The 22671-nt window shown below is 40.3% G+C and overlaps 1 protein-coding gene across 2 annotated transcripts; it reads right to left on the reverse strand.

The window, feature by feature from the left end:
- Positions 1-5557: 5557 nt before the first annotated feature.
- LOC139918220 (ras-related C3 botulinum toxin substrate 2) lies at positions 5558-21700 on the reverse strand. Of its 2 annotated transcripts, none has more exons than XM_071907521.2 (7): positions 21561-21700; positions 17155-17226; positions 15608-15725; positions 14958-15020; positions 8816-8975; positions 7493-7626; positions 5558-6375 (listed from the first exon to the last, which is right to left on the reverse strand). In XM_071907521.2, the coding sequence occupies exons 1-6, from the start codon at positions 21593-21595 to the stop codon at positions 7496-7498; spliced, it is 579 nt and encodes a 192-aa protein (XP_071763622.1). In that variant the 5' UTR covers positions 21596-21700; the 3' UTR covers positions 5558-6375; positions 7493-7495. The 2 variants fall into 2 exon arrangements, with proteins under 2 accessions (XP_071763622.1, XP_078147299.1); XM_078291173.1 differs by lacking the exon at positions 5558-6375 and adding an exon at positions 7812-7821 and having other exon boundaries at positions 7518-7620.
- Between the last annotated feature and the right edge of the window lie 971 nt (positions 21701-22671).

The following is a 22671-nucleotide window of genomic DNA, read 5'->3' on the forward strand; positions in this document are numbered from 1 at the left end:
ACTTCCCTCAAAATTGTTCTGTTAGAATAGAGCAGCATGTGTTCAGAAGTCACTGATGGCTGTCTATAGGAGACTTGGTAAATGACTATATTGCATAAGTGCATAACGTGCTTTAAACACTGTGGAAAGAAGTCTGGAGTTTAACGTTAATTTAACGTCAATTTCACATTAAAAAAAAAAAAGTTCTGAAAACATTTTACCTGGAAACAGAGAACAATATCAACATGGTGATCAAGCAAAGTGAACACTGAAATGTTTATACTTTACTTTTTACCAAATATTCTCTGAAAGTTAGAGGGTGTTGAAGGCTGAATGGACTGCTTGTCATGGGGAGTAGAAGTTCATTTGAATGGAGCCGAGTGATTTGAAAGAAATTTAAGCAAATAGTGAGCAGAAATATTGAAATTGTTAGATAGGACATTGGACTTGAGGTTTTGTACTGTTCTGAATGAATGGGACTTTGTGGAGTAAGTTCTTATCAAACACTGTAGTGCCAAGCCCTGGATGACATTAACTCAACGTCTGAGATAAATTAACGTCAAGTACATTTAATCTGAGTCATTATTTATTCATACAAAACACATGGAAACAACTGCTTCAGGTCAGCAGTCCAAAAGCCCTGTCAAGATATTCTTTGGTCCCACAACTCTTTATATGAAACTGCATCTATATAGTCAACCATGTATTCCACACTATACTGAAGAGTCCCCAAGAATTCATCCTTCGTCTAATATCCATTGATATGTAATGGCATGCAAGGAGTCCCAATATGCTTTTGACTGTATATTGTCCTTTAAAAAGAGAAAATTTCACTTTTGTTAAAGCGAGCAGTTTGGACTTGGAAGATGATCTTTAAGGAGTTCTGGTGATGTTGATGGGACACGAACCTGAGGCAGTTTGGCAAAGAGGTTTGTGTGACCAAATAGTAACTTTACTGTATATTGCTTTTAACTGTGTGTATTTATGTCTAGACGTACATATATACACAATTTATTTTTGTAAACATGATATAACTGAGTATATTCCCATGTGCATCAGCAATGTTATTTTGAAAATCAATGTGCTTGACAATAATTACAATAGTTCAAGAGTGTTTCTACACCTATAACAATATTGACATTAAGCCATAATAATTTCTGGAGGATATCTGTTGATGACTCAGGTGGAAAACAGAAATATAAATTGTATCCATGTTATGATTGCATCTTGGCAAAAGGTGGATACATTGTGCAACAACTGAGCTATTTGCATAGATAAATCAAAATCATTTCCCAGTGATTTTGTATATTTCCATATGTGGTTACAGCTGTATTCTTTGTACTCCATGTAACTCTAATGCACTTGTATTCAGCCTATTTCTAAAGGTATAAAGGCTAAGGACACTCATACTGATAATTGGTAAATGACAAAAGAAGAAGTGCAACGACAAATCTTCATTAGTACTATTACTATTATACTAAATATATTTTACAAACTATAAATCAGGTATTTGCCTTGGTTTCTTTTTTTTTTCTCCATAATACTATATTATCCTTTATGTTTTTGTCTTTTGTCCTTGTCTTTTGTTCTATGAAGTTGTCTAACTAAATAAATTAAAAATAAAAAACACCAAAAGTTGTACCTTGGTTTCCCCACATGATTTTAGAAGATTGATTGTGTATTCTTGCATAATCAAGATAAAATTGGATGCTCGTTTTTGCTGGAAGTGGCTTCTGTCTTGCTACCATACCATAGCCCAGAATAAATGGCTCAAATAAGCTTATACATAATTAATTTAGGGTTTCCAAGCCTTGAGACAATGAGGCATGGATTAAGAAAAAAGGAGGTACAACTACAACTCACTATTAGGAAGGTGGTCCAAATATTTTGTACATTCAAAGTAAGTCTAAAAGTAGGCTATACTTTATTAATAAATAACATCAACAGATTATTCACCCTCAGACATTTTTAATTTAATTCCAATCCTCAAACAGGCTAATTTGTTCATGCGTATTGATTAATGATTTTTTTTTTTTAATCAAATTCAGTCCATCACACAATGTAGAGTAACTTCAAAATCTGAAATCAGTCCTTCCTTGTCTGTGCCTGAGTGCCAGAGAGCAACACAGTGATCACATTTGCAGTCCTGTCAGTGTCTTCCTCGTTCCTTGTCTACTCACTTTAAATCTGTTTTTGTGTCCTTTGTTTTCTGTAAAGCACTTTGGAAATCCAGTTTGTGAAAATACTCCAATAGTAGAACACATTGAAGCCTTGTTAAGTGGAGAGACTCCCCATTGATCCTGATCTGGGTTGTCAGGCCCTAGTTCTCTGTGATCATTAAGTCAATGGCAATCTGGGCTGAAAAGGCTGTGTGCCTCACTGCTGCAGGCCAGATCCCTCATTCACTGGCTGCTGGTAGACAAATTGCTAAGCCTCAGAAGAGGCTTTGGTGCGGCAGTAAAGAGAAATTGATTTTAGCAGGATAATTTCTACTCAGATGCACAGGAAATCCCATTGATTCACACCTATGCTTTTATAAAATTCTTTAGTTTTTAGTTTGTACACAAGCTGATTGTGTGTGTTGTTTAGAGACAAGTTAGTGCTCTGTGTGTAATTTGTACACAAATAAGTTCTCTGAGTGTAGTTTGTTAAGTTAATTAGTTTATGGACAAAATTATTCTCTCTGTGTAGATTGTAAACAAGTTAATTATCTATGTCTAGTTTTTAGTGATTGCACATAGGTGCGCAGCAGACCATGTACTGCTTTTGTTTAGCTAGCTTTTTTGAATTTTAACAAATCTGTCCCTATGGTTTTTGTACTTTCTGGCGAGTTCTTCAGTATCTGGATTGCAGAATTTTGGAAATGTCTTGCCAGGAATTCATGGTTACATTCTTTTGTAATTGTGTGAGCTTGCTTGCTAACCTAGGGTGACCACATTTTCAAACCTCCAAACCGGGACCCTTAAGTGTACCGCACGCTCATGCATGCGCACATGTATGGGCTTATGCACGCACCATAGGCGTTCTCATCAGGATGGGAGACAATTATTTCAGCGCTTAGCACACCTAATGACTGCACCTTTCAACACCATGGACAGCGCCTCAGCAAACGAAAAATGATGTTTTGTCTCCAAAAATCCACCAAAACATTATACCTTTCAGCTCTGGTTGTGTTTCACCAGATGGTAGGCAAAGGTCCCCTCCTGAGCTGCCAGTTTCAGATCACTGTCATCGGCGTTTGCCCCGCTGAAGTAGGTCGCAACGGTGCTAGTACTAGCTTGTAGCCACCGCTTATGTTTGGCTGTCTTAATATGATCTTTTATGTCAGCATTTCCACCGTGCGCGACCGAAAATGTACTCTTGCAGTGTGTGCAGAATGCAGCATTTTCGTTGCCGGCTACTTCACAAAGAAAAGAGTAAGGTCTTCTGGAGGTCTTTAGAAAAGAGCGACTTTCTCTTCGGCACGACAGCTAACCGTTAGCATACTGACAGACTCTGTCAGACAGAGCCACAAGCGTCATAGGTTAGCAACAGCCTTGACAACGACACATTGATTGACTGACACACATACAGACAAATCAGTGTTGAATTCAGATGCGTGGTGCATTGTTTATGTTTTTTGATTGGGTTAGGTAATAATGAGCGGGACAGAACATGATAAACGTCTATGTAAGCGCTGAAAACAAGTATAATACTATTATTATTATTCTAATTGTGGTGAAAACCAGGACAATTTGGTAGTGAATGTTGAAAACCGGGACATTTTAGTGTTTTACAGATATTTGTCGGGACTCGGGACACCCATCTTGAAACCAGGACAATCCCGGACAAACCGGGACGTCTGGTCACCGTACACTAACCTCTCTTCAAATTGGTCCAACTTGGATGAGCTGTATATAGTAGCCGAAGGAACGTGAGGAAGTGTTTTCACCGGAAATCCCGCCTCACTCTGACAAGACAATCCATGTCTCCGCGGCAACTGCAGGTCTGCAGATCCTCTCTGTAGCCGCTTGCGACTGCAGACACCATGTGCAGCTCTGCGACCACCATTACCATTCAAGTGTAAATTACGAATTTCATGCACCATCCTGGCTGGCCATCAAAGCCGGTGATGTCTTCCTTACTGGGTCAATGCTCCATGTGGCTTTGTAGACCATGACCACATACATAAGTTTAACAAAAGCCATTTAGCAGATGGTTTCACCCAAAATGTTTTAGCATGGGTGGCCCAAGTGGGAATTGAATCCATGACCCTGGCAGTATTACTGCTTTGTTTTACCCATTTAGCTATGCAGTGGAATTGAGCTTTTAAAGTCACAAGGAGATGGCATTTTGATGGTGTCTTGCTTCCATAATTCAATGTATTTCAGGTTGAAACAGGATGTTTGGGGTGGGACATGACACGGTGAATGACTGTTTGAGTGGGTGGGTTGGACCATTACAAAAATGGAAAGAGAAAAGCACTGAAGCCCGTCGCATATTTGGTGTAGTCGGTAAAATTTGCTGTCCCAGTGACTGGGACAGGAAACAAGGTTTTCGGGGGTGAGCACCCACAAATGCACCGCTGTACCATGTTGCCACTCATGTGTCACTGTGAAAGTTTCAGGTTTTATATTATGGGAGGCACGGAGGGGGCAATTGTTTAAAAATCTGTTATGTTTATGTGAACTAACCAGTAAAAATATGTAATTTTCCAGGAAGTAAAAGTAATGGGACTGTAATACAAATACAAGAAAATATATTTTTTTCTAACTTTTTTCATTTCATTGTGACTTGTAACCCTGGCAGTGTTAGTGCCTACCCTTTGAGCTATACAGGACCATTTGTACCCCTACCCACCAGAAACCCCAAATGCATGCACACACACACACACACACACACACACACACACACACACACACACACACACACACACTCAAACAATAATTAGCCATCTTTCTCACTGGTGTGAGAGATGATTTTGACCGTATAGACTCTCCCCAATTTACACCATTAATCCATTGTTAATCAGCACAAATTAATAAGTCAGATTGATATCACTGTGTCCTGCTGTCATGCCCTCTAGGAAAACTGAGACAGACGATCACAGGGGCTCTACCACAGTTTCTAATGATGCTTGTGACAGATGGTACAAATGGAATCAGATGAACCCGAAAAATGGTACATCAATGTCAACTTACAGTAGATAGACCCTCCACCATGTGCCCCGACTTCCCCGGTCATTTTACTGCTCTTAAGTATGCGTCTTTAATTTGTTGACTGGCATTATGTACAGAAGTGGCAGGGTTGCCCAGAGGCTGGAGAGGCCATCCAGTAACTGAAAAGTCAAAGTTTGTTCCTCACAACAGCCTATATGTGTGTCCATCGACAGCCGTGCGTCCAGCCGAAATGTCCTTGAGCAAGACACCGAACACCCACCTGCTCACCCATTGTACGCCACTCTGGGCCAGAGCTGAAATGATTATCGTGTGTCTTGTATCTCTTGCTGCAAGACAGATTAGAGTAAGGATGATCGATTCTTGAAGCTGAACTTGACACCTCCACTCTGGAGAAATAACATTTTCTCTGCAGATCATGCTTTTCACTATAACCAAATATTTAATTTTAATATCACAAGAAACAATACATTTTTTTTTAATACATTTCACTGTAATATAATCTTGTTCAGCTCCCCGCTCTGAGAACAATTACATTATCCCTCCATTTTCCATTATGCATGCTTATTGTTCGTTCCTCTCAAAAACACAATCGTAACACAATATGCACTACCTATACTACCTACCAATACTACCTGACTGAATGCTAACCTCCACATTTTCCAGTGTCTGATCGTAACACTACGTTTGCTCTCATTAATAAAAATTATTATCATTATTTGAAGCTGCACTAGGCAACTTTGCACGTTGCCGACCCCGTTGGCAGTAAGAGGTAGTATGACTTACAGGAAGTTGGCAGTTAGGATAAGGCCAGCACGCCGCTGTTCACTTCCTATAGGCGGTGCACATAAAGCACCCAACTCCCGAATTTCATCTGAGCAAATGGTGTGAATCCATGGCGTCTTAATTAGGGCAGATGGGACAGCCAGTTGCAGCCCACTTTGTGATTTGGGCTGATAAGTTGGGTGTATTTTTACATAAAAATCTTGCCTAGTGCAGCTTTAATTGTCTCTAAAGCACTTTATTCTGTTTCAAAATGCGCTGTACAAAAAGGTTTGCTATTGTTTTATTCTAATTGCAAAAGTTTTAACTATTGCTATTATTATTATTATTATTAATAATAGTATAACTAAGGCAGTGTCGGTTGTAGTTTTCCATTAGAGACATAACAGAACTTTCAAATCTTCTTCTTTTAACCCAGGGTCAGCAGACCGTCTCTCACTCTCTCTCCTCACTGGTCCTGGGAGAAATACGAGACAATAGAGACAATATGAAACTAGAACATCTTCGTCACCAGACACACACAGGTTGAAATGACAATGCATGTGGGAGGATAGAGACGGAGTATACGTTGTTTTTTTTTCCATCACCCAGAAACTTAATTTAATTTCTGCTTCAACATAAACTAAATTGATTCTTTGTCTCAGAGGACAAATGACTCATCATTCCACAGTTTCGTAAAATAAATTCCCTTTCCCTCCCTTCTTATTCTCTCCTTACCTTGGCCTACTGCAGTCCCAGCGGGATGCGTTCAACACCACAATTATGATGGTAATTTGCAAAAGTCAGGAACTCTAAATTAGCTCTATTTTTCTTTGGTCTTTGTGTATCGAGGTTGCTAATGTATCTCCTGCGGAGAGAAGGGTTGGATCTTTGTCTGTCAAATTATTGTTATATTTTCTACCTCATTGACTGCCATTTGTCTCTCTCCTCCTCCTGGCAAATTGGAATCTGCCCTTGAGGTTTGAAAATAATTACCCAGTCCCTGTGGTAGGAACGTTTCTCGCATATCAAATGTGACATGAGTGAAAATCAGTTTACAAAGAGATTAAGGAGATCTTGTGAGAGAATTTGGCTTCATCTCCCGGAATACTTTCAACGCATCTGTTTCAACCTGTCTCTTTGTCTCACGCTGTCTCTGTCTGTGTCACTGTATTTATCTCTATTTTTCTCTCTGCTCCTTGTGTCTTCTTTCTCTTTCTCTTTGCTTCCGTCTCTTTCTCTCTCTCTCTCTCCCCCTCGGTATTGCCAAGAGATCCAAGTGTCACGTAGAGCGGTACTTGTGCAGCAGGGTGACTGATGGACTAGGAGTTCATAAATCAATTCATCAATCTGTGTTGGTCAGTGCATTCCAGGAGTTATTTTGTGATAAAGAGTTGTGATTTACTTTTTTGGTGTACCCACTTTTCCTTGTCCAGGTTGGTCTAAATCTCACTTTTTTCTCATTACCTATATCTCTGTCCACTGACTCCCTCCACCTCCTCCTCTCGCTTGTTCCTTTCTTCCTTCAGTTGTTCCCTACTTCTCTCCCTCTCTTCCACCCTCCCTCCCTCTGTCTTTCCATGCAGTAGTCTTACCGTTTACAGCAGCGAGCACGGCTTCTTCTTCACTTTGGTGGGCTGGGGGCAGAGGACGGCCCGGATGGCCTCATCAAACACAGTCTTTAGGCCACGCTGGGTCAAAGCCGAGCACTCCAGGTACTTCACTGCGTCTACACATACACACACGCGAAGACACACACACACACACACAGATCAACATGGAAGCACGCGAGAACTTTAGAACTTTAAAATTGTTTAAAGGAGAGTAATTTTGTTAAAAAAAATACATGTCAGTGTTTTTACCCAGGATTTAGTTTGAGTATGATGAAAGGTTTTCACCACTTGATTCATGGACCAAAGATTACCTGCAGCTCTAAAACACCTTTCCAAATCGCAGCAGTTCATATTGTGTTTTAATTTTTTTTTTTACAATTAATTGTTCAGCTCTAGTTCCCGTACTTGATGATTTTGGGGGGTTGTAAAGATGTATTGTCATTTTTAAATCATTATGGTAAATGTCTTTTTTCTTGTGAAATAATGACAGATTTTAAATAATAAATCAAGCAAAACAGGGATCATATGAGGTCAAAGTTCACCACTCATGTATGTTTGCAGTGGCTGGATGTGAATAAAGCTTGACTCCTATGTGTTGTTGTTTTTTTTAAACTGATACCTATACTGATATTTTTGGAATGAAGCTACTGATAGCCAATATTTCATGCTGATATTCAACATCTTTCAGTTTGACTATTTGTTTTTACCCGAACAATTCAAAGACTTACAAGGATTCAGTGTTTCCTTGGCAAGGTGGAAAAGCCTCTGAAACAGCTTTTAAACCACGGGACACTAAAACTCTCCACTGAAACCCATACTAATGGATTGGCACCCCACCTATTCAATTGTTGGGGAAACTGTGACACGTGCACATTACTACCTTTAAATGAAGAATTAATTTTCAACGACATAACTGAACAATTAAATTCATAAATGGAATTTTTAATAGGTTTTACAGACTTTTCTTGTAGCTTCACTCTTACAAAGGATTTGTCATTTTTAACACATCTGTGTTATCACTTTTCAACACAAGATGTTATTAACAACACGTTGTGTTAAAACTATCATTAACATACATGTATGTTAAAAATGACACATCCTTTCTAAGGTTGTGTGTAGTCAGGGATGAACTTCCATCATATCAGAGTTGCACGATCTGATATTAATAAAATTTCAATATTGGCTCAATATATTGGCAAGCTGGAGTATCGGTCTAACCCTAGTCATTAGTAGGTTTTTGGAGGCCAAATAGGTAACAAACTACTGTCATGCAAGACCTGAGGGAACCCCATGGGCGCGACTGACCTATCTCCTTAGCCAGAGCCAGGCCCTGAGGGTAGGTGATGGGCGCCAGCTTCTTCTCCTTCAGCTTCTCAATGGTCTCCTTCTCGTCCCGCAAGTCCAGCTTGGTGCCCACCAGGATGATGGGCGTGGAGGGGCAGTGGTGGCGCACCTCCGGGTACCACTGCCGGAGGGGAAGGGAGGGTCAGGGGAACGAAAAGGGACGGGGTGTCGAGGGATCAAGCAGGAAAGAGAGACAGGGGTGATGGAGGCAGAAAGAAAGAGAGAGAGAATGTGTGGGTGAGAGAGAAGGAGAGGGGGTGAAGGAGGACAAGAGGAGAGACAGGAGGTAGACAGAAGGTGGATGGGAGAGTAGAGGGAACAAATCAGCTTGCTTTCATGAAATTTCGTGAGATGAACATGATGACTTAAAATGTGAATAACACGAACAATGAGAGGAATACGTTTTCACACCATGAAAGGATGATGTGGAGCAGACATGTCTAGAAACAGGCAGTAGTTTGATGCGGTAGAAAGTCTGGGTGTGGCTGTCAACTCCAGCGACCCAGGTTTCAATCCCAGCAAGTTTTCATTTTCAGCAAAAGCGTTTTCTTATTTAACCATGAACCAAAATCGTACCCCAATCTCTCTCGCTTGCTGTCTCTTCTCACCTCCTATCTCCCCTTTCCTCTTTAAACTCCTCACTCTTGCTCTATCGCTCTCCCAATTCACTTTCCTCTTTTGCTTCTTCTGTCCTCCCCACTCTCTCTCTCTTTCTCCTCCCTCTCTCTCTCCATCTCTTTTCCCGGCTCAGTGAGGATATGAGAGATGCTATCTGCTAAATGAATCAAACACAGCGGATAGATTCTGATAGCACCAAGAAGCCGATGACAGGAGTTTTAGCCGTTTGACTTGCAAATCGAACCTGCATAGCACTGCCAGCCAGTGGACGTTTGGGTATTACCTGGGTATTATGGGTATTACCTGGTAATTCAGAGTGCTGTCAATCTCGCTGTGAGGCCCTAGATTAATTCTTATTTTTTAATTTCTTACCAAATATACCTATCACCTCATCTTAAAGCACCATGTAGTTTAAAGTCATGGATTCCTTGAGTCTCTCTCTCTCTCTAAATATATAGCTTTCTCTCTGTCTCTGCAGGACTATGAAAAAGAAATGTAACTTTAACCTTAACTCTGATGTCCTGTCTTGCTCACAGACATCAGAAATGTATCCAGGTATTTTTAAAACTTAATTCAATCAGCGAAGGTTTCCTGAACATGGTATGCTCTTTACAGCAGGGCCCTGCTTCACATGACACATTCACACCTGACCAGTACAACCACAGTCTTCTGCTTTGGGCCACTGAGCAGCTACACTGGAATAGTTAGGGGTTAAGTGCTTTGCTCAAGGGCACATTGACAGTAGTTGTTGAAGGAGGGGGGAGCATTACTCATTTATGTTCCCCAGATTTTGCACAGATTCCCCTAGATTTTCAAGCTGTTCTGTACGGTGGCCAAAAGACCCCAGCGTGCTGCGAAATCAAAAACACGCTGTGAATTGAGAAAACACATGCATCAACCTGACAACACATGCACTACATTTTAGAAATGTGCTGCAAAGTCACAGACGTGATGCAAATTCAGAAAATGCACCAATCTGTAAACACATGCGCTACATTTTAGAAACGCACTGCAAAGTCACAGCTGCGATGCAACCACATGCTCCAAACAACATTAACAGAGATGGTGGATAAGAGGAGATTAAGCATGGTGGATTCAATCAATGGGAGGAAAATGTTATTCTCTTCCTGTCTCCTAAGTCGGCGGAGTGGCCGCCAATCTAGCTCTTTCTTGGTGGTGGACAACATCTCAGATTGGTGCATGTGTTTACTGAATTTGCATCATGTCTGTGACTTTGCAGCGCGTTTCTAAAATGTACTGCATGTGTTGTCAGGTTGATGCATGTGTTTTCTCAATTCACAGCGTGCTTTTGAATTCGCAGCACGTTCTGGGGCATTGAACCCAGCAACCTACTGGTAACAAGCTAGCTAGTTGGCTAGCTAGATTGATGGGGAGCCACACAGAGAGCACTTACTCTTTTTGCTGCTGTCAAAACAAAGTTAAAAAGTTTTCCTTTTGTTACGTGAGTTTGAAAGTTTACATGGTCATGTTTATGTATGAGTTGAGGGAGTTTCATGACTGCTGGGCCCTTGAAACCTGTTGAATCCCCACTATCACTGAGAAAATAAGGATTACATTTTTCTTTCCTGAAAAACTGAACTCTTTCAGATATGTGATTCTCTTTTTCTTCCATCAGCAAGCTGAAAACAGAAGGCAATTTCCGGTCCTGCTGATATGAGGACTGATTGATTGATCCCTCTCCCATTAAACCCCCCTCTTTCATGCACACACACACACACACACACTCACACACACTCACACCGCCTTTTCAGTACATGATCTTTAGTTGATTGCGAGTCTTGTGGTGTGGCGTGGTGTGAATACAGTCTGATTCGGGTGGATGGACACTGAGTGAACAGATTGCAGGCCAATCTGTGGCCCATTGTGTCATTACGCATCGACTTGCTGTTGACTTGCCTGATATTTTGCTGCTCTTGTGTCACGCTGTCAATGGGTATTTACCGCTGCGCAGGAAAAGTGAGCTTTCTCAATGTGATGATGGAAAGACGGTGAAAGGAGAGGACGGATTTGTTTGAAGCCAGCTGCTATCCTCACTTTTCAGAAAGAGTCTAAAAACAGGTCCAGATTCATGCAAAGTTTGCAAAATGACCCAATCATAAGGTCATGCTATTCACTAACTGTGCACTACGAGTGGAAAGTGTGTCTAATAGTGTTGGTCAAAAAATTTATCCACTTTGCGCCTGTCATGGGCATACGGATGGACATACAAATTATATGTAAATCTCATTATTTCATACAGATGGACATACAAATTATATGTAAATCTCATTATTTCATACAGATGGACATACAAATTATATGTAAATCTCATTATTTCATACAGATGGACATACAAATTATATGTAAATCTCATTATTTCACCCACATGCAGGTAACAGTTACTTGTGGGTCAGGCCATGAAAATTGAGATTGCATCCAACTCACTAACACTTTGCAACACCAACTGCCCCAAATGATAGTGCTTATAAAATCCTTTGGAAGGTGGCGTAAAACTTTACACCTTTAGTTTGCAACTTTGAGTTTGTCCATTCAGAATGGCTGCGATCATTGCTGCAAGACGCAGACAGCAAGGCAGAGGGATTTCCATCCTAGAATCTAAAACTAGTTCAGAGAGCACTTCAGTAATAAAGGGGCTTTAGGGTGCAAGGGTGCCAGCCTTGGATTAATCTTACAGCTGAAGCATGCAATTTGTTGTATGGAAGGTGCTTTACAAATATAGTTTCTTATTGTTGTTGTTTCTCCTATTTTTGCTCTTTACTGTCTCACTTTCTCTCTCTCAATTTCACTCTTACTCCTGTTTTTGTTCTCGATGTTACTCTCATTCTCAATCTAAGTCTTACTCTTACTCTCATTCTGTTTCTTGTTCGAATTCTTATTATTTTTCTTATTCTTCCAAAATGTACATTTTGCCACTTGAACCAAAAACAGCTTTGTTCCTCGGTCTAAAATTATCCCCTCCATCAAAGCTTCACCCAATAGATTTCCTGTTGTCACCTCATCATCACCCTGTCGCTGTCTTCCTTTTTCATTTCCCTCCACACCGACTAATCCAGCAGAAACCACATTTACCACTCCACTTCCCTGTTACTATGGCGACTCTATAAGGGATTCACAAAAGAAGAGCAAAGCAGCTCTGAACATCATGCTCAGATGAATCTAATCAAGATTTGTGTTGTTGTTTTCTTGTCCTTTCTTCTTTCTTTAGTTATATAGGTGAAGTGTGGGCAGAGGGGGACTTGCATGTTATTTGCATGCGTTTGGGTTGAAGAGGAGTGAGTGTTTTCTGAGGGAGGTCAGATCTGAAAGCCCTGCAGAACGGAGGCTCTGATCGTGTTTTAGTGCTCCTCCTAGCCTCATCCTAATGCTGGAGGCAAGCCAAATGGAGAATATGTGAAGTTGCCAAGAGAGATAGAGCACTTCAGATGAGAGGGCTATATTTGAAGGGTTTCAACTCAAAACACCATATGTCCAAATGAAAAAGAAAAATACAGAGTTTATGATGTTCTTGTCCAATACCTCAAAAACTGATGATATAACAGATTATATCATATAAAATGTTACTTTTTGTAAGCTAAAGTCTAAAAAGTTTTGCTGTCGAGCCAGCAATAATTTTTGTAAGGATGGATGCCACTTTTCTTTATTTTTACTATTTTTCACATTTTCATTTCATAATAGTAAAGACATCAAAACTGTGAAATAACACAAATGGAATTATGCAGTGACCAAAAAAGTGTTAAACAAATCAAAACTATCTTATATTTTAGATTCTTTAAAGTAGCCGCCCTTTGCCTTGATGGAAAGGCAAAGGCTTTGGAAAGAAAATCATACATAGGATCAACTTCACTATTTATATTTGTCTAAGAAACATGTCAAGAATTTAAGCAGAAGCCTTTAGATCAAAATGGCTTTAAGATAATGAAAAACAGGTGTGTCCAAACTTTTGACTGTATATGTATATACTGTACTGTGTACTGTCCGTCCTGCAGTCTTATTACATGTATGTGAGGTTCGGATGTCTCTACAGCATGTGTGTCAGCGGCTGCTGGCCATACTCTGTTGGTATCCTCTGGTTGAGTGTCCTTGTTGCCATAAACAAACAAGAACAAATATTCCTGTCCACAGCTAGGCCAGGAAAAAGGTATGAAAAGGTTTTGGCTGCCAGTTACCCCCCTCCCTCTGACTGAGCAATATTATAGCAATAATACAGGGGAAAGAAATGATGATCCCAATAGGAATCTGTACAATGCGTGTGTTGACATCAAAATGTACGGGCAGAAGCGAGAAGATGAACCCGAACGCCCCTCATACAGTATATATTACATGCAATATACATGCTATGTTATATATTAGAGATGTTTGAAGAGATATAAGACATAAGAAATAACTCGCTCTATCATGAACCGCAGTGATGGTGAGGTGATGCAACTTTTTTTCCTCTCCTTCGTTCTTCACAGGTCAGACTAAAGATAGATAGTGTTGAGGAATATCATAGAAGACACATAATCACGCTCATGCACGCACTCAGGCTGTTTTGCATACAAACACTGACACCCACTACCACACACCCACACACACACACACATGATTGCAAAAACAATCAAAATATCAAGCAGTCTTTGATTGAACTAACCAAGTGTGGTAGCAGAGGAAATGTTGAGGCATTTCAGCACAATCAACCCTCCCACTGGCAGCAGCACAATCAGCCATCACCATCGCCATATGGTTACCAGTATCAACAACTCCACTCAGTATAATTATTAAAGCATGAAATGGGAATCAAACTGATCATATTTTCGATTCACCTCGTGCCTATAGAGAAATATCAAAAGCATTGTTATCCCCTTTTTTCCCGAATGGATGTGTTGGGTTCAAACAGAAAGTTCAAACATAGTTTTACCTTTTTGTGTATCAAGTGTATCAATTTAATTAGAACAAATGTCACTCCTTCATGCTTCAATGTGTAATACTTTTGTTCATTTTCTGCAGATGTCAGATATTTCAGTTGACTTGTCAAGTGGGTGAATTGATTGTTCGTTGATTGTTCATTGTTAATATACATTGTTACACATTGCTTATTTAAAACCTTTGTCATTGTCAGTCTAAACATGATTAAATAAAGTAAAAAAAAAACAACAACTAATAAACATATCAACTGGGTGACTAGTCATTCAGGTGACTAACTGGCTGGGTAACTAATCACTTAGGTGCCTTTTTACCTGGGCGACTAGTCATTTGGGTAACATATGAACCAGATGACTAATCACTCAAGTGACTTATTAACTGGGTAACTAGTCATTCAGGTGACTTATTAAATGGGCAACTAGTCATTCAGGTGACTTATTAAATGGGCAACTAGTCATTCAGGTGACTAACTGGCTGGGTGACTAATAATTCAGGTGACTTATTAACTGGGGACTTATTAAGAGGACCAGTCAGTAATGTATCACACAGAGAGGAGACTCACCTTAGCTCTGACGTTCTCATAGGATGCTGGGCTCACCAGGGAGAAACAGATGAGGAATACATCCTGGATAGATGGAGGAGCGGGGGGCGAGAAAGAGAAAAGGTGGAGAAGGAAAGATAGAAAATGAGGGGAGGTTAGCTGGCAGATTATATTATATATTTTTCAAATATTAGATTGCATTTGTATGTATGTTTTTATAAGCACCTCCTGTTTTTATGTCGTTTATCTCACCTGCACAGATTTGTCTTTTTTCCTATTATGTTTCTGCCTAACCTTTGCTGTTCATCACTGTGCAATGAAACTAAATATAAATGAGCTAGAATGCAATCATGTGAGGTTTATGTCTAGAGATTATTACTTGGATTTTTCCTCTCTCAGACATTAGTCACATGGTCTTCACACACTAAGCAGCTTTCTCAATTATCTCTCCTGCCTTTCATTTCTCTCCCTGTCTCTTCATTTAATGGGAGGTAGCTCAGTCAGTCTGTATGGATCAGGCAGTTAGGTGGCATGTCAAGCCTCCTGGGTTTGAGTCGATATCATCCAACGAGTGTTATTCTCACGGAGAGAAAGAAAGTGGATAGTGCAGTTTTTAATGAGCGGACAGTGTGTGTGTGTGTGTGTGTGTGTGTGTGTGTGTGTGTGCATACCGTCTGTGGGTAGGACAGTGGGCGGAGCCTGTCGTAGTCTTCCTGTCCGGCTGTATCCCAGAGGCCCAGGTTGACTGGCTTGCTGTCCACCATCACATTAGCTGAGTAGTTGTCAAATCTATGGGGAACACAGTAAATCAACAATCAATCAGTCACTCAGTCAATCATTTATTTAATCCATTATTTAAGCAATCAATCATTTAATTTATAAATGCTGTAGTGAGGCCATGGTGCTGCCTCATAGGAAAACATCAGTGATCTACTGAAGTATGATATTATGAAGTGTGGCATCGTCCAGTGAGACAGTGTTTCCCAACCTGTGGTCGGGGCCCTAAGGAGATCTCAAGGGGGGGGGGGCTTGAGGTCTCAGAGAAATTAAGGAAAAGGAAGCATATTAAAGAGAGTGTGAGAAGAGCAATATTATCATTTAGTAGAATAATTAACGCAAATGTCATAAAAACTGAATTTAGTTTTTCTGGCCCATAGCAAGCTTAGTCTGTAAGGTGTGCATGTGCTTTCATTTGCACCATGGAGTCGATGGAAAAGAATGACAGCCACTGCAGAAAGACACTGTTGAGATCATAATATGTTAAGCAGCGCTGCACCCATGTGGTTGAACTGAAACAGTACAGTCTATCTGACAGCTTTGTATTGTGTTTCCCTCAACTTCCCATATACAACGTAACCTAACAACATTTGGTGGATGGCTTCATCCAAACAGCCCTACAGCACCATCAGTGCATGCATTTTTAGTATGGATGGTAACAAATCTCTTTTTTTACTTTACATATGCAAGTTAAATGAACACATATTATACTCTTTTTCTGGAACACCCTGCTTCACATTCATGCATTTACACATATTCACACCTGGAAGCTTCCCAGTAGAGCCACAGTCTTCTACTGTTGGCCAGGGAGCAGCTGGGGGTTCGATGCCTTGCTCAGGGGCACTGCAACAATAACTGCTGAGGAAGGGGAGACTGTTTCTCATTTACTTTCTCTACTGAGATTTTCCCTGCCAGGATTTGAACGGTTAGTACCACAGACGTGTGTGTATCTGTGTGTTAAGTGTGTGTATAGATTTGTCTGTATGCGTGAGTATGTATGAGTTTGTATACATGCATTTGTTTGTGTGTGTGTGTGAGTGTGTGAGTTATTGTGTAAGTTACGTTTAGGCATTCATGCACTTTATGAGCTTGTGTGTGTGTTCCTGTACTTCTATTTTTGTGAACCAATTTGAGTTTTAAACCTTCAGAGTGAAGACATTTTTGCAAAGTGAGGTCATTTTAGCCGGATCCTCACTTCTTCAAGAGAGAGTTTTAGGGTTAGGACTTGGTTTTAGGGTTAAGGTTAAAATTAGGATTAGGTTTAGGTTAGGGTAAAAGTTAAGGCTAGGCATGTAGTGGTGAGGGTTAATGTTAGGGTTAGGGGACAGGGACTGAATGTAGTCAATGGATGGTCCTCATGAAGTACAGGGATGTGTGTGTGTGTGTGTGTGTGTGTGTGTGTGTGTGTGTGTGTGTGTGTGTGTGTGTGTGTGATACTCACACAGTAGGAATGTACTCCCCAGGGAAGGCATTGGTTGTGTAGCTGATGAGAAGACAAGTTTTCCCCACAGCTCTAAAACACACAGGAAAAAACACACACAGAACATGACAAGATGAAAATATTGTTCCAGGCAATAAGAAGAGAGAGAAAGATGGATGGGGAGGGGGGCAATGAAAGAGAGAGAGAGAGAGAGAGAGAGAGAGGCAGGAGGACAGAATAAGGAGAGTGCAGTCACCACATGTATCATAATATACAATATGTACAATATACAATATATGTGTTTCGACATCAGGTTTTGTTGAACTGTTGCCCATCAGGTTGCTCAAAAGGTTGCTGCTGTGTGTCACCGCCTTACTGAAGATATGGCACCAGTTCTGATTTTGTTATGGAAATCCTGACAACAAAGTTCTGGAACATAACGGAATGGAGCTAGCTGATCATCTCTAGCACGACACCATGCACTTTCATTACTTTAGATATAGAAACAAGCTAATGCAAGCTGCACTTGGTGACTGTGCTCCTTTAATGGTAATCATAATTTTGAGGTAAATTGAGAAGGGGCGGCCAAAAAGAAAGAAAGAAAGAAAGAAAGAAAGAAAGAAAGAAAGAAAGAAAGAAAGAAAGAAAGAAACAAACAAACAGAAATAAAGTGCAAGGGAAAAAGTGCAAAACAAAGAAAGAGTGCAAGAGAAAGAGAGAAAGAGCATGAGTGAAAGAGAGAAAGCCTGAAAGAAAGAAAGAAAGAAAGAAAGAAACAAACAAACAAAGAAACAGAAATAAAGTGCAAGGGAAAAAGTGCAAAACAAAGAAAGAGTGCAAGAGAAAGAGAGAAAGAGCATGAGTGAAAGAGAGAAAGAGCAAGAGAAAGAAGAAAATAATTGACTTGCTTAAATGAAACATCTCACAACAGAAGAAAGAAAGAAAGAAAGAAAGAAAGAAAGAAAGAAAGAAAGGAAGAGAGAGGAATTACAAAATTGGCAACGACTGAATGTTGCAAAGTGTGAGGTAACACGACTGGAAGTGACGTCGACAATGGTTGCGGAGCCGCGTGTCACCATGGCAACGAGCGGAGATCACATGGTGTGCGGGAAGTTGGCGTGTCATTTACAGAGAGAAGAGTTCGAACTTCACCTGTTTCCTCAAACTGAGAACGTGATGAAACAGACGGCCGTGTCTGTGCTGGCATGTTAATACTATCTTTGAAAAGAAACTCTGCAACTGTATTGTTCATGCGTGTGTGTGTGTGTGTGTGTGTGTGTGTGTGAGTGTGTGTGTGTGTGTATGTACATAGGATTCATATGAATGATGACAATAATAGAAGGGAACCACATTAAGAACCCATCTGGAGTGTAAAAGATAGGTACTCATTACTGAAACTTCCATTTTAAGGCCAGCCCAGCCACCAAACAACACGGTAGTGCTATGAGGAGAGGCGTGTGTGTGAGTGTGTGTGTGTGTGTGTGTGTGTGTGTACGCGAGTCAAAATGGCATACCAGGAACTGATCTGTTTCAAAACTATCAGTTGGTGTTGAAAACAGGAAACAGCGAAACTGGGCGATCATGAAAAACAGACATCTGCCTCTGATCTCGCTCTCTCTCTCTCTCTCTCTCTCTCTCTCTCTCTCTCTCTCTCTCTCTCTCTCTCTCTCTCGCTCTCTCTGCTTTGGTCTTAATCTGGTTTTCCATCAACTTCTTCTCTGTCCCCTGCTGCCACTGTCCTACATCATCTGGTTTTAGCTTGGCAATCTCTTCAAAGGGGATTCATTTATCTCTCTCTCCCTCTCACTCTCTCTCTCTCTCTCTTAGTCTTTATTCTTCTTCCTCGTTCTGCCTCTCATTCTTTGTCTGTCTTCCTCTTTCTTTTCCCTCCTCTATGTATTTCTCTCCCTTGTTCTCTCTCTGTTTCCCTCCCTCTCTCTCTCTCTGTTTCCCACTCTTTCTCCTCTTCCCTTTAGGCCTCATTGTTGTGATCAAACCACCTCAGCAACATACTTGAAATGGATTCAGTCCAAAATGGGCCGTCCATCATTTGAGAGACGTGACACCTACTGCTGACATGAATTTAAAACTCACTGCTGAATATCATTTGACGTTATTAGACAAAATTGATCAGGTTATCCCATTCACTTATTCACTACTGGTACTGATTTTACTGCAGATGTATTTTATACTGATTGTATATAACGTTTTATGCCAACTTCAATGCATATTATGGCACCAGAAACCTTGAATCACTGATAAATAATGTCCTCATCCATCCATCCATCCATCCATCCATCCATCTCTTCTTTGTTTCTAAGACTGAGGATCACTATGGAAAGACATTTTGGACCTTTTTTGTCGTCCTTCATGACTTTGAGACTTGTTAATGTGTTTAACAATTGTCTTTTTAATGTCCAAGAATTTAAACTAAACAGCCATCCATCCACCTATCAGTCCATCTGTTCATCCACCCATTCATCCATCGATTGTTTTTTTTTTTTTTAAACCAAGGCCTGCAACAAAAATAAGGTTTTTGATATTTTGTGTCATCCTGGATCATTTTGAAATGCATTTACGTTTTTAAGTGTTAAACTTAACATCCACACTGCAAAAACTGACAAAGGTATTGAGTTATTTTATCTTGTATCCAGACTTATCAAGCCTATTTTAGAATATTTTTAGTGAAATCATCTTACTGCACTGGCAGATAATTTGACCGGTTTCAACAAATTTGGCTTTTTTTTCAGGAGAATGTAACTTGTTTCAGGATAGTTACTTAGTAAAAGTGAAATAGTCTTGGAGAAGGTTTCGGGTTTCAGAATTTTCCTAATTGTTTTATGATGATTTCTTGAAAGAAGTCATATTGGCATGAATCAAGTGAAAGTTGGAACCAGCAAGATTATCTGCCAGTGCAGTGAGATAATTTGGCTGAAAATATCACAAAATTAGCTTGATAAGTCTGGAAACAAGTTAAAATCACTGGACAGCTTGTCATTTTTTGCAGTGCATCCATCCATTGGATTTTAGACTGAGGTTCACAATAGGACTTAATTAAGGTAATTAATTGCGTCTTCCTTGAAAAAATAGAGATTTGTGTAAGTGCTTAACGTGATATTTTTAATATCCAATAAATTAAACTAGACATTAATCCATCCATCGTTTTTAAGACTGAGGATCACAATAGAAATACGTTTTTGAGTTTTTGTGTCATAGTACTAAATAATATACTAAATATGATTTGTGTAAGTGTTGTAAGTGTGACGTGTTGTTGTTTTTTAATAGACTATAAACTAAACTAAACATTAATCCATCCATCCATCCAGAGAGCCCAGGTCTGTTTACTGCTCAGCAGGCTGACTCTACTGATATATGGCCGACCATATATCAGCAGCATGGTGGCTTATGTACACAGTGACTGAGAACTGACAGTGACTTCCCCACTACCTGAGGCCAAGTTCCTCTTGGTAATGAACGCTTTATATCACTCTGTCTATTAGACAACTGTGCTCAAACTGGTTTGGTCACACAGAGACAGGCACACAAACACACCACACACACACACACACACACACACACATGCACACACATAAACAATGTAGTTGCAGAGTTTCTTTACATAGATAGCATTGTCTCCTTGTGTTCTGTTAATAAGCGGAGCCTCTCTCTCTCTCCACTTGTCGTTTACGGAAGAAGTGAAGAAGAAAAGCCCAGACTCATAACTCTGTAACTCTTTAACACTCCAAAGACCGAGCAGCAGTCACATAATGGATGGTTTGGAAATGTTTTGATTTTTGAAAATTTGAAAATGACCTACTTTCTGTATGAACCACATTTGGTCGATTTTAAAAATCACACCAGGAAATAGTAGAACTATAAATCCATCCACCGGCCTTTAAAGGAACCAATAATGACCAGCTTCAACTTCAACAAAAGTGTGAGTTTTCATGTGTTTTCATGTTTCTATTCTGTTCTATATAGCGTTTCCTGGGTATTAATCTACAGTAGGTAGTCTGCACTCTGCCTGTTGCATGACAGCATTTCCCTGCATGTTGTGGCCTGCTCAGCACATCGAGCGCTCTCACTCCACTGCTGGATCAACACTGTCACACAGACACCTAACATCTGCATGTTACACTTTATAGATCATGCTCTCCCACTGATTTACATAGAGAGTAAGTCGTTGAGTTGATGCTGTATCACACAACCATACCACAGACTGCCCAAGGTGTTTTAAATGATCACCCAAGGTCGATTACCCAATGATTAGCCAAAGTTCTGCTGGCTGGAACACAGGCCACGATCAAATATAGATCTCCCTCATCCATCAGCTGCATCGAGCAGCATAACACCTGATGATTCAATAAGTAGCGCTGGAAAGGCAGCCGAGGTGGTAAAAGGTAAGGTAAGGTGAAGTAAAAGCGTACCCATCTCCCACGACCACACATTTGATAGCCTGCATCCTGCTCCGCTCCGCTCAGCTCAGCTCAGCTCTGCTCCGTCTGGGTTCTTCACTCTGACAGCTTCAGAGGCAGAGAGGAAAGTACAGAGACACAACTCAACATGCAGTTACAGGAAGTTGTTACACACCTCCCTCCCTCCCTCCCCTCCCCTCCCCTCCCTCCCCTCCCTCCCTCGCTCACTCGCTCTCTCTCTATCTCCATCTCTCTTCCTTCATTTTCGCCCGCTCTCATATCTCCTTCCTTTTTTTTTTTTTGTAGAACAACAGAACATGCGCAAACAGTGTGCGAGGGATATAAAATACAAGTGCAATACAAACAGCAGAGTGTAAATAAAATGTCACATTGAGATGGGGGAAAAAGACATTGCTGCAGTAAATAAAAACTTTGACAAATCTGGGTCAATTTAATGGGAAGGTCTCACAGTAAGAATTAAAATACAATAAAGTTTGGGCTTGGTCAGAGTGTGTTTATGTTGGTGGATATGGAATTGAGCCAAAAAACAAACAAACAAACAAACTTCCTCATTCTTCTTTCTGCATTCAAAATGAACGATTGCATACGTGCATGTGCACACACACACACTAGTTTAGTTTGCAGTGAACTGAAATTGCAGTTTGCAACTGTTTGCAACAGTTTTTCAATTTTAGCTTAGTTTAAAGTGATAAACCACAGTAATACACACACACACACACACACACACACACACACACACACACACACACACACACACGCTTATTTAGTAGCGTTATACTGTGATGTTGCTTTTTGACCACTAGGGGGAGTTTTAGCACAACGTTTGTCATTGGTTATCATGACCAAACACTTCAGCATAGAGGATCTGATTCTTCAACTGTTATAGCTCTCCACCATTTGTGTTTGCTCTTTATTTTAACACACTTTAATACTCTTTCAGTAGGTGAATCTACAGCTTCTTGACAAGCAGCCGAAGCCATTGTCAGACCAACCATAAGAAAGTGAATGAAACATTTACATTGCGAACAATCCCTAGAATATTCCTATAATATTACTGTAGTGACTTATACAGTGTCTGTGGCACTTAGCATTTGTTATGGTA

This window comes from Centroberyx gerrardi, chromosome 3 (assembly GCF_048128805.1).
Source record: "Centroberyx gerrardi isolate f3 chromosome 3, fCenGer3.hap1.cur.20231027, whole genome shotgun sequence".
NCBI classification, from domain to species: domain Eukaryota; kingdom Metazoa; phylum Chordata; class Actinopteri; order Beryciformes; family Berycidae; genus Centroberyx; species Centroberyx gerrardi.